We start from the raw sequence: 12227 nt of genomic DNA, 5'->3' as shown, positions 1-12227 counted from the left end.
TTGCATCAAGGTTTAAAAATAAACTTATGATGGCCTTAAACTTAAAATGTATTTTAGGTGGATGTCTATGTATATACAATAAAAATATGTATTTTATATTCTTTGTAATTTTTATATTATACGTAGAATTGTTACATAAACATGTTTATGTATATTTCTCGGTGAGCGCTTATTTTTTCTAAAAACTTGCTTATAATATATTCTTTTTCCTCGGTGAATTTTAAATATAGAAAAATAATATCATACAATAACAGAATAAATCCTAAACCTAGCCTAACCCCAGCCCCGCTCTAGAAGAGGATCCAGTCCGGGATTTCTGCACTCCCGCCCCTGGTGATGGCTAAGCTAGGCTAGTACAAAACTCAGCCAGCTAACCGTTACCCGCTCCCGTTATCACCACTCCCTTTAATGTTCTCCTTCATCCCAGCGGGACGTTTTATTCACCAGCACACACCGGTTTTACAGAAAAGTATTTATTCTGTGAGATTTATCGTCGATCAGTTTGATCTGATCTACGGATTGCCCCCCCCAGTCTCAGCTAAGCTAACTGTTAGCCCACAGCCAAAATGGCGGACAACGAGGATGACAGCGGCTCGACCAGAACAATAACAGCCGCGGAGCCTCCGGGGGCCGCGGGACAGACCCCCGCCCCCCAGAGCACCCAGCCCGGTGAAAGTTTATCTTCAGAGGCCGTCGCTCAGTGCACCCAACCCGGTGAGAATGTGTCTGCAGCGCCCGCCGACCAGAGCGGTCATCCCGGGGAGAGTTCACAAACAGTACCCGGAGCAGAGACCACTGAGCCCGGGGAGAGTTCACAAACAATACCCGGAGCAGAGACCACTGAGCCCGGGGAGAGTTCACAAACAGTACCAGGTGCAGAGTCCAATCAGCCCGAGGAGGGTGCCCCGACAATATCTGGGGTTCAGCTGGCGGACTTCTTTCAGAGCTGCACGGAGGAGCAGAGCATCCTGGTGGGCACAGACTTCACCGGGCTGGGCTCGGACCTCAGTAACACTACAATCATCTATGTGCAGCCGGACGGCAGCCTGTTGGAGGGCTCCGGGCTGACGGCGGAGGAGCAGCAGGCTCTGCTGGAGCAGCTCACCAAGCAGCAGATCGTCCAGGTGTCGGACACCGAGGCGGCCCAGCTGCTACAGCAGGTCAAAACCATCCCGGTCCAAAACACGGCCCTGGACCCCAGTCAGCTGCAGCAGGTCATCAACCAGGTCACAAAGTCGCAGCAGCAGGTCCATGTCCAGGTCCCCCAGCATGGTCCTAAGCAACAGGTCCAGCAGGTCCAGGTCCAGCAGAGTGTGAAGCAACAGGTCCAGGTTACTCAGCAGACTTTAAAGACCCCTGCCCCGAATAACGCGTCTCAACAGCTGAAAAGTGTTGCCCAGCAGGTAGCCAAGCAGACCATTAGCCCGGTTCAGGTGCTCCAGAAGAAGGTGAGTCAGTTGAGGGGCTCACCTGATCCATAATGACCCCCCTCCTACACACCTTGTTCTGTTAGTGTGTCTGTGAGTCCCACCTTATCCAGTCCGCTGAGCAACAGGGATGTAACAATTCACTCCACTCATGGTACCACATCATGATACCTTATTATCACAACTTTCAAATAAATACGTGTAAAGTAGATCTGCTCGATTATGGCAAAAAAATCATCACAAGTATTTATTAACTTTAACCACCTGAACACTTTGAACAGGCAATACCTGCGTTTATAGAGAAACATAAATGTCTTTGAGTCAGTGGTGATGAGAACATTTTGAATCAATAACCACACATGACAACACCTTTTGAGAAAACGAGCGCAACACGGCATGCTGCAAAATAATCTTTTCATCTCGATTATGTTGTGTTCATGATCATGGGAAGACAAAATGGTAATTGAAATGTAAACTTGATTATTGCTCAGCACTAAGTGTTTCCCTAATATGCATCTAGAAGCAGAGGTGCACGGCTGCTGAAATTTGACCTAAGCTGCTGATCTTTTTTTTTTTTATGAGAGGAGAGGACAAGGGTTCCATCTTATCTCTCTGTTAGAAACTAACATTATATTAATTTGCGATTTGGAATAAAATATGAACACCACTGCTGCCACTGAGTGTTTGTTGATAGGCGATTTTGTTCAATAAAGGTAAATCATTCTTTTCAATCTCTTCCGGGTTTCTTGAGTCTGTCTTCTGCAGCGTTCAGTCGTCTCACATCATCTCCATGATGATCAGTGTCATTCGCAGGTTTGATCCCTCTAATTTTTATCCTTCTGTCTTTTCAGTCTGAGCCTGTCAGGATACAGATCCAGGTTCCTCCCAAACAGGAAGTCAAGGCAGGTTCCGCCTCCCAGCAGAAGACTGTAGCTGTGAATCATCCGCAGGTGAAGCTGTCAGCCAATGGCAGCGTGAGCAGTGCTCAGATCATCCACATCCAGCCCATGGTTGGTCAGCAGGGCCAACAGTTCTTCCTGCAGCAGAACCCAGGGGATCCCCCCATCCAGCTGCTATTACAAAGCCCCGCCCCCATGGTCGGATCTCTGCTCCCAGTGGTCCACAAGGTGGCAGGCCAGGTCAAACCAGCAGGTACCACACCCAGTCTTGGTCAGAAACCTGCAGTGTCCCCCATTAGAGTCCAGACCCCCTCTTCTGTAAGTGCGCCGCCCTCATCCATCGTCAAGAAGACCACGCCCAGCTCTACTACTAAAACTGTTAGCATTCCGCTAATCAAAACCCCAGCTAACGGCACTAGGACAGTCACCAGTAAGAGCCCAGTAAAGTCACCTGCAGTCCCAGCATCCCCAGTAAAGACCACCACACCTGCTGCTGCCACAGTAGCCAAATCCCCTGCAGCCACGCCTCCTTCCACTCAACCCCCTACTATGAAAGAAAGAGACAGAGAAAAAGAAAAGGAGAAGAAGTTAAAGAAGCGAGAGAAGAAGGCGGTGAAGGTACAGACAAGATCAGGACGAGTCTCCAGACCCCCAAAGTATAAAGCCAAAGACTACAAGTTCATAAAAACCGAGGACCTGGCTGACAGCCACCAGTCCGACTCCGATGACTACTCCGATATGAGTGTAGAGGAGGAGGGGGACGGTGAAAGGAAGGCTGGCTCCGCCCCCAGCTCCTCCTCTCACCTCACCTACAGCCACAAGTCCCGTTCCCACCGCTGCCAGACCTGCGACAAGGCCTACATCGGACCTGGAGGTCTGAACCGGCATTACAAACTGAACCCAAGCCACGGGGACCCCGAGCCTGACAACCCGCCCAGCAACACACCGCGCCCCCTCAGAGAGGATAGCCAATCACAGGAGACAACTTCAGCAGGGGTCAAAGAGGAGGAAGGGAAGAAGAAGGAAGATAAACCTGTTACTATGGCAACAAGCAGAGTAAGAGGCCTACCCTCAGTTAAATACTGTTTAATGACAGTGAGTTGTTCTGGCTCGTTATATGATGGGTTGTTAACTTCTGCTCAGTTACTAATTACTTGTCTGTCTGTCCTCAGGTGGTGGAGGGGGGTCCAGCAGCAGCCGTGGGACTCAGGGGCCTTCATCACCGGGGCCCCGGCAGGCCCAGAGGACGAGGAAGAGGCAGAGGGCGGGGTCGAGGACGGGGCCTGGGCAGACCACTGGGACCGCCTCCTAAAGTGAGCTAATTTAGAACTGGTTTAAACTGGTTTAAACTTGACCTTTCTGATTTAAGCAGTGAAAGTGTTCAGTGAATCACAGCTGTTTAGAAACAGAAATCATCATTACATCATTGTCTTGATTTTAATCTCTCAGGTGACAGTGGGCCTCCTCAGTCGGCGGGGGCGGCGGGGGCGACCTCCAAAGCTTGCTGTCCCCACGGTAACCCCAGAGCAGCAAGCAGAGAGGAGACGAGACCGACTGCAGGAGGTCAGAGGACGGCTGGTTGATACGTAACATATCTGAGTCGTTGTTATCCTGTTTCCATGACAACTGTGTTCTGTATACAGCTAGTGGAGCAGTGTGAAGACGAGGAGCTGATGGACATTGTTCTTCCTCGTTTAACCAAAGTGTTGAGTCTGTGGGAGCTGCTGCTGGCAAAGGTACACACTGATACACACTGATGCACACTGACACACTCTGACACACACTGATACACACTGACACACACTGACACACTTTGACGCACTCTGACACACACTGATACACACTGATGCACAGTGACACACACTAATACACTGACGCACACTGACACACACTGATACACACTGATGCACACTGACGCACATTAACACACATTGATACACAACACTGACACACACTGATGAGGAGACGGATCATGTTTTGTCCTCTGGTTGTTTCAGGTCGAGCAGGGGGGTTCGACTCGGACTCGGTTTCCAGACATTTACCGTGAGTTTGAGTCCCTTCAGACTCAGGTCAGGCAGGCTGCCCAGGATTACATCATCAGTCCGCAGGTCGGAGCCATGCCGCTGGAGGTCAGGAACATCGAGGTGAGACGTTCTGACTGCCTATGATCTGCATGGTTCTCTCTGTGATCTGCACGGTTCTCTCTGTGATCTGCACGGTTCTCTTTGTCCTCAACTGTTCTCAACTGTTCTGTGGTCCAGGTGGCCCGCTCCCTTGGGATCCTGGACGAGGTGAATAGGATGAAGGTGCTTCCTGGAGCGTCTCCCAGCTCCAGCCTGACCAATAAGAACGTCCGATACATGGAGGTAAAGGCCAACAGCACACTGTGTTTCTGAGAGCTGGACCCAGGTTTGGTCTGGTTCAGTCTGGTTCTCTGTGGTTTGTCAGTACCTCTGGTAAAAACCTGATCCTGTCTGACTCAGTCACAAACTCTGTTTCCCAGAATTCCAAGATGCTGCCGCCTTCAAAGAGATTCAAGATGGAGAACAGCGTTCCAGTTCACCAGAACGGCATCGAGACGCCGAAAACAGGTTAGACACCTGTGACACTAATACACTCTACTGTTTCTGTAATCCTTTAGTTCTACTCCGTACTGGATTTTACTCTTGAACTGATGTCAGGTGTTGTTTTCTCACTTTTCTTTAAAAGGTGCGACTTCATTGACCTCTGTGACCCCTTCGACCCCTGCAACTCCTGCAACCTCATTGTCCCCTGCGACCTCTGTGACCCCTGCAGCCTCTGTGACCCCTGCAGCCTCTGTGACCCCTGTAAATTCCACCCCGAAGCCTGTCTCTGCTCCTCCACTGGTGGTTCCAGCTGAATCCAGCACTGCGTCCACCACCAGGTGAGCTGCCCCGCCCCCTTTCCTCTGAGTGACAGGTAGAACAGGTGATGACATTGAGAGCTGTTGTTAAAGGTGCGGTCTGAATGTGTTCTCTGAACCCTCAGCTCCTCTGATAGGACGCCCTCCACACAGGCCCTTCCTGCTGCCATACCTATGGAGGTGTCTTTAGGTGAGGACCAGAGGGAGGAGCTTCAGCAGACGCACCCCCAGGTGGAACCTCTCGCACAGAGCCAGGACCAGGTGTTGAGCAGCAGTGACATCACAGGCCAGAAAGATGTGAGTCCTGAGACCACGGCAGACTCAAAGACACCTGACACACCTGAGTCCAGCTCTGCCCAGACTCCAACCCCCCCTCAGAAGGACTCCAAGGAGCTGCAGGAGGGTCAGGAGATCTACATCCAGACAGAGGGGATGACGGTCCAACTGGCGGAGCCTGGATTGGACGGGATTGTGATCGTGAACGGGCCGGACGGGACGACCATGCACATCCAGACCCCAGAGGGTGTCCCCCTGGAGGCGGTCCAGGCCCTGCTTGGAATCGAGGCCTCAGACGGGGAAAAAGCTCCTCAGTGATTCAGAGTCCAGACTCAAACTTTGATTCGGTTCTATTCCAATGATATAGATACCTTTTTGAAACCACAGAAACAAGAATAGAATCCTGGACACCTGAGATCGGATCATTTGTTGTTTTTAAGCGTAATCCGTCTAAATTGCACTAATGTCTGCAACTTTTTGACACCGCGATTTAAAAAGGTGCCTAGGATGTCTCTCTTTGTTACCGTGGTAACAGACAGGTATTTATATCACTTAATTACTTAGGATCCTCTGGTACTGCGTTTATTACTGTCAACAGAAGAAGAAGAAGAAGAAGCACTTGTTTCAAATGTTCTGATTGTTCGATCTTTTTAGAAACCTCATGTTAGAAAATCCAACAATCCGTTATTTTAATGATCGATGAAATTAAAAAGTTAAGAAGCTTCTGTACCTGTTGGAGCATTCAAATCACAGATTGTTTCGAAAGGTATCTAAAAATATCGAACATTTTGACATCCTGGACTGAGAAGGTCGAGAACCGGACCTGAACTACATCACAGCGACTGGGAGAGTCTGGACCTGAAGGTGGTCTCAGCTTCCAGAGTCCTCCAGTGCCACACAAACACACACCTCCACACAGGTAACAACACCTGGGCTGACACACACCTGGACTCGGAAAGAGCTGGATCTGCAGACACCTGGACCTGTAAAGGGTTCATGGAACAACACCTAGACCTGTAAAGGGTTCATGGAACAACACCTAGACCTGTAAAGGGTTCATGGAACATCTGGACCTGTAAAGGGTTCATGGAACATCTGGACCTGTAAAGGGTTCATGGAACATCTGGACCTACTGAAGTCTTAAAAATGTCAACAAGCACTCATCTCTGTCTCTTTGTGGGCGGAGCTTAAACACACCTGTTTATCTCTTGTTTCCTGCAGTGCCCCCTTCAGGACAAACTGAACATGATGACTGTGGGTGTAAGGACACATCAGCCTGTAGGGGGCGATAACAGACCTTCGGACATTTCTGTGGTTTCAGGTGCTTCTCTTAGCGCCACCATCTGTTAAAACCACGAACCAGAGAGGCCGCCGAGCGACTTGTCATGGCCGAGTCATCAACTCTCTGAATTTTAAATATTTAATTTGAGTTGCTCATATCCAATACTTAAAGTCTGTTAATCTGAGAGAAAACGTATCGGACTCTAGCTCATAGAGCCGGTGATGTCACATTAAAGGGTCATTGTGGTGTTTTTAACGGCTGTTACCTCACTCTCCATTCAAACATCAAAGCTACACAACAAATATCCCTGCTGTCAGCAGAAATAAAGCAGAACCCTTCAGGTCACCTGATTGGCTGTCTGAAGCCTACAGGTCACCTGATTGGCTGTCTGAAGCCTAAAGGTCACTACAGGGTAGCTGATCGGCTGTGTCTGAAGCCTTCAGGTCAGCTGGACGGTAAAATGTGATGACCTCGGGTTAACAGATTCAGCACTTGGGTATGAGCAACATTATCGTGAGGAGATGAAGAAATAATCAGTTTGTGACCTTTGTGTCCTCTATAGGCCTCCGTATTCAGCAGTGTTATTTATCGTTCAGCCTGTTTTCTGATTGGTTCGTTCAGTTCTCACCTATGATGACGTCAGCGGTGGCTCCTCCTGCTGGTTTTTAAGGAATCTGGGGTGATTGTAAATTTGTAAACTATTTTTTTTCTCTGTGTTTCCATGTTTGGACTTGTTGTTCATTGAAATAGAAGCGGATTAGTTGGCTGTTTATATGTAGATAAATATGGAAAACAAAGTTTAAAAGAAGTTGCACTATTTTATTACTTTTTATAAAACTTCACAGTGAAACATTTTCCAAACTGAAGGTTTGTACTCGTGTGGAGAGTCTGGCTGAGGGAGGTTAATGTACTGATCTGTCATGTTGAAGGTTCCAGTGCTGAATGCATCAAACACATTTCATGTTCCTCCAATAAACTGATGATGTGACGAGGATGTCGTGAAGAACCAGTGTTTGTCTTCAGACGAGCCTGTTTCCTACAGGAGCATAAACCATCGATTCACATTCAGGTGGCTTGTGGTCAGTCTACCTGTGATGACATCATGGCTAATAATCAAATCCACTATGAAGAAAATGAATGTGATTTTTTACAGATGAGCCCTATATGTTTAAAGGTCACATATTCTCCTTCTCTTCTTCAGTGTAAATAAGTCTCAGAGCTCCTCAAAACGTGTGTGTGAAGTTTCTTGTTCTAAATCCACTCTGATCCTGTATTTGATCATGTCTATAAACCCCTCTATTTCAGCCCTGCTCAGAACAGGCTGTTTTTGTGTCTGTACCTTTAAATATGTAAATGAGCTGTGTCTGACCATGCCCCCTTTCTGAAAGGGCTTGGGTGTCTGGGGCTTTCTCGCTCCATGTCCTATTGTTTACAGTGAGAAGGCAGACTCAGAGGGCAGAACAAACACCTAGCTGTGGGAGTGTCATCCACCTGGGTGAGGAGTTACTGCCCTTTGTGATGTCATGAAGGGAAAATCTCCAAACGGCCTGTTTGAGCACACATTTTCTGAAAAGTGGAGCAGGCAAAAGACGGAGAGGATGGACTTTTCTCATCATTGGGGGGTTTGTAGACAGACTAGGGACATATATTAGAGTTAGAGAAACACAGGGAAGTGGATGTTATATAATATGGGACCTTTAACAAAATAAATAAAACACCAGGTGCAGTGGTAGACAAGAAACTTAATTTATTCTACAAGTTCAAAGTTGAATTAATTAAATATGCTTATTCTTTCATGTTCGTATTAAACTTATACAAACACTCCAGAGACAGAAACTGAACAAATCACAGACACTCAAGGTTCAGTCCGGCTTCTCGTCTTCTGAGCTCACCTGGAGCAGGAAGCAGTCCCACAGCATATCTGTGTTATACACACCTGTGTGATATACTCCTGTGTAATACACTCCTGTGTTATACACACTCTTGTGTTATACACACCTGTGTTATAAACACTCTTGTGTTATACACACCTGTGTAACACACGCCTGTGTTATACACACCTGTGTAATACACTCCTGTGTTATACACACTCTTGTGTTAAACAGCATGACTCAGGAGGTCAATGACATCAGAGCAGGCGGTGCCCGGTCTCTAGCAGCAGAGCCTCCAGGTTCAGTCTGGTCTGCGGGGGGATGTATGGCAGGTGCAGCCAGCAGGACAGGTAGACCATGCAGAGGTCAGAGGTCGCTGTGTGAGCCACTTCCTGCAGGATCATCTGCTTCAACTTCAACTCCTGACAGAACGCGTCCAACAGGACACGACACAAGTCGTCTGAAAGAGACAAGACACAGAACGAGCGAATCAACGACAGACACCAGAGACCTGCTGAAATCACTCAGGTGAGTTTTAGTGGACAGGTGAACTTACCAAACTGTTTGGTGTTCCAGGTGTGAAACAGAGGAAACTTTCTCCCTTCAGGTCCGAACTGAAACTGCTCCAGCTCCTGAATGCCTCGCTGTGATGTCACCAGACGCTCCATCTTCGTCACTACGACAACCTGACAGGAAGAAGACAAATGCTGCTTTTATTCTGAAAACAGGAAATGTAAAAAGTATTTCTTGTTAAGTTAATGTCAGTTTATTTCTCTGATCACATATTTAGAGATTTAAATCAAGGATCTCTGATCTCTTATGACATCCTCTTCATTGTACTCTCATCTGCTCATACTTATTTGTTCTTCTGATTTAAACCCTCTTTGATAAAAGTGAAACGTCACCATCTTGTCGACGACGTCTTTCAGTTTGCTGCATTCTTCCTGCAGCTCTGCAGCGCCCCCTGTCTGCTGGGAGGGAGCTGTTGAAGATGATGAGGATGACGAAGACTCATCAGCCAGCAGCAGCTGATCTCTCTGGGAGCTGAAGCCAAGAACACAGATTCACTTAAAGAACTGCAGCTGTGAAGTTGGACATTTTAATACGAGGCTCTATGGGGACTGACTCACTGCAGGAAACAGTCGAGTGGACACTGAAGGAACTGCAGGTTTTTGGCACATTTGCATTAGCTTGATTTTTTACAACCAGAGGTTGACGTTTGGTTTATGACCACCATTCTCAGATTTATCTCCTTTAATGGCCTAAGTAAAACCCATTCAATGTGATAACTAACCTGAACAGCCTTTCAAAATAAAGCTCAGCCAAACAAACCAAAGTACCCTGAACTCACTGTGTCTGTCTGATGTTGATGATGTTTCCCGCCGCTGTGAATCCTTCATTGTTGAGTTTTTCCCACCTTAGGATCAGGTTGTGCCAATCTGCCGCGTTGTCTTTGATCTTTCTTGCAGTTCCTGTGACAGCAGTGGACTTCCTGTTTGATGAGGTCACTGTGATGTCATCTGACACCCCTGAAAGGGAGAAAGGGGTGGGGGCAGAAATCTTATCAGGATACAGAAGAGCTGTCACAATACCCGATGTTAATCTTCGATATGATTCTAATAAAAAATAAATGATATTATTACTTGTTTGTTACCATGACAACTAAGAGAGAAGTCCTAGACAAACAATATTTGATCATTTACTGAATGTATAAGCAAAAATACATCGTCAATGTTTCGGTACGGAAACGTTTCCGATGTCTTTGTGGATGTCTTTCAACAGTGTTACAGAGTGACTGTGTTAAATGGTGACTGTCAGCCACATGTTGTCGTGGCTACAAGAGATGTTGATGTTTGTCTTTTCTAAATGTTTATGTACACCAAAGAAGTATGACAAACAATTATATTCACAGTTAGAAACACTTCCATATAAAGAGGGGCGCCAGTAGCCTAGTGGTTAGTGTACGTGCCCTATGTACGGAGGCTACAGTCCTCCAAATGGGCTGCCCGGGTTCAAATCCGAACTATGTCACCTTTCCTGCATGTCATCCCGAACTCTCTGACATAGCCGACAAACCGTTTATATTGATCAATGTGCCGCAGAACCAGACTGAACAGGTCGTTGTAAAGCGTTTCATTTATTTTATTATTATTCATAAATATTCTCAATAAAAAAAACTAAACAAAGTGACATTAGTCGGGACTCTTTCCGTCTTCAACATCTGTCGTAACCATGACAACCACAGAGGCGTCTGGCTGAAAGTCACCAGTTAACACGGTCACTCTTTAAAGCGTTACACCCTCCGTCACACCTGTCTCATTGAACAGGTGAAGTAGTTTAAACGGGGCCCCTTCGATATGTTTTGTTTACTTTTTGGGACTTGAGGGGCTCCGTAACTTTCTGTACTTTTCGGTACTGATGATTTATTAAGATGATTTCACACATGTTCCCTCCAGGTTTCTTCTTCAGATCAAACTTTGAATTAATCAAATAAAGATATTTTATATTATACAAATATTCACTCACCTTCCATTTCATCAACGAACCCTCACAGCTCACGTTGATGAGCACACTTCCGGGTTACTTCTTTGGTGGTGTTCTTCTTCTACTTTTAGGTTTTATGGTGGTTATTGGTGCATTACCGCCACCTGCTGACCTGGAGCGGGATCAGAATTCTGCCACAGGAAAACAACAATAATGATCATTTTAAAATAATAATAATATATAAAAAAAACTTATATAAAAAAACTTATATATAAAAAAACTGACTTTCATCCCTGTTCTTTTCAGGAACATTAACTGTTCTTTTTGTTTAGTGGCGCATGGCAACTAGTCCTTAATGTGCATTACCACCACCTGCTATGCTGGAGCTTGGATCAGATACTATTAGGGCAAACAACAACAACAACAATAATCAAATATATATTTATTTTTTGAACATTTGGGGTAAACCCAAATAGACGTGGATAGAGTATACCCACGTCTTCAGGCACCACTAGATCACTGGATGTGACCTAAAGGGCAAAGTATCCTTTTTTGAAGTTTTGAGGTGCAAGTGAGAACCAGCAGACCCCGATCAGAGGACCTCAGACGACCACAGGGTCCTGTTTGACCGTGCACGGCTTTGAACACAATAACAAATTATGAACAGGATTCTATAACTGATGGGGAGACAGTGTGAAGACCTGAAGATAGGTGTGAGTCAGAACTAGGGTCGCCACCTTCCAAGCAAAAAAATAAGGGACACCACGCAGCGGGGTGCAACTCAGTAGGGGTCTGACCACCACTGGCCCAACGGTGGGGTGGGGCACCAGTTGTGGTGAATCATGATTTAAAACGTGGTTTTAATGAAGTAATAAGAGTCATACTTAAAGTTTTACGTGCTTTATTAACACTTTTTTTTCTGAAATAATTTACATAAACGCAAAACTTCAGTGTAAAGGCAGATACAGTAATGTATGCACAATGAAATGCACCTAACAGGACTTCAGCAGATGATTACTACTAGCTATCTAATTTATAACTTAACTTAAACTTCAAATAAAAGTTATTAACTTAACATTAATTCATTAACAGAGTATTATTGAA

The 12227-nt window shown here is 46.3% G+C and overlaps 2 protein-coding genes across 2 annotated transcripts; one reads left to right on the top strand and one right to left on the bottom strand.

Moving 5' to 3' along the window:
- The first annotated feature begins 318 nt into the window (after positions 1-318).
- znf839 (zinc finger protein 839) lies at positions 319-7762 on the top strand. The gene is made up of 10 exons (XM_020653729.3): positions 319-1448; positions 2279-3382; positions 3499-3639; positions 3776-3889; positions 3970-4062; positions 4324-4470; positions 4588-4692; positions 4830-4917; positions 5036-5231; positions 5336-7762. The coding sequence occupies exons 1-10, from the start codon at positions 567-569 to the stop codon at positions 5802-5804; spliced, it is 3339 nt and encodes a 1112-aa protein (XP_020509385.2). The 5' UTR covers positions 319-566; the 3' UTR covers positions 5805-7762.
- A 728-nt stretch (positions 7763-8490) lies between these two features.
- Positions 8491-11433, bottom strand: cinp (cyclin dependent kinase 2 interacting protein). Its single transcript, XM_020653740.3, has 5 exons — positions 11166-11433; positions 9991-10168; positions 9545-9683; positions 9196-9325; positions 8491-9099 (listed from the first exon to the last, which is right to left on the bottom strand). Exons 1-5 carry the CDS (start codon positions 11170-11172, stop codon positions 8897-8899), a joined length of 657 nt encoding a protein of 218 aa, XP_020509396.1. The 5' UTR covers positions 11173-11433; the 3' UTR covers positions 8491-8896.
- Positions 11434-12227: the final 794 nt, after the last annotated feature.

Source organism: Labrus bergylta, chromosome 18 (assembly GCF_963930695.1).
Source record: "Labrus bergylta chromosome 18, fLabBer1.1, whole genome shotgun sequence".
Lineage (NCBI taxonomy): Eukaryota > Metazoa > Chordata > Actinopteri > Labriformes > Labridae > Labrus > Labrus bergylta.
This window is presented reverse-complemented; position numbering and strand designations above follow the sequence as displayed.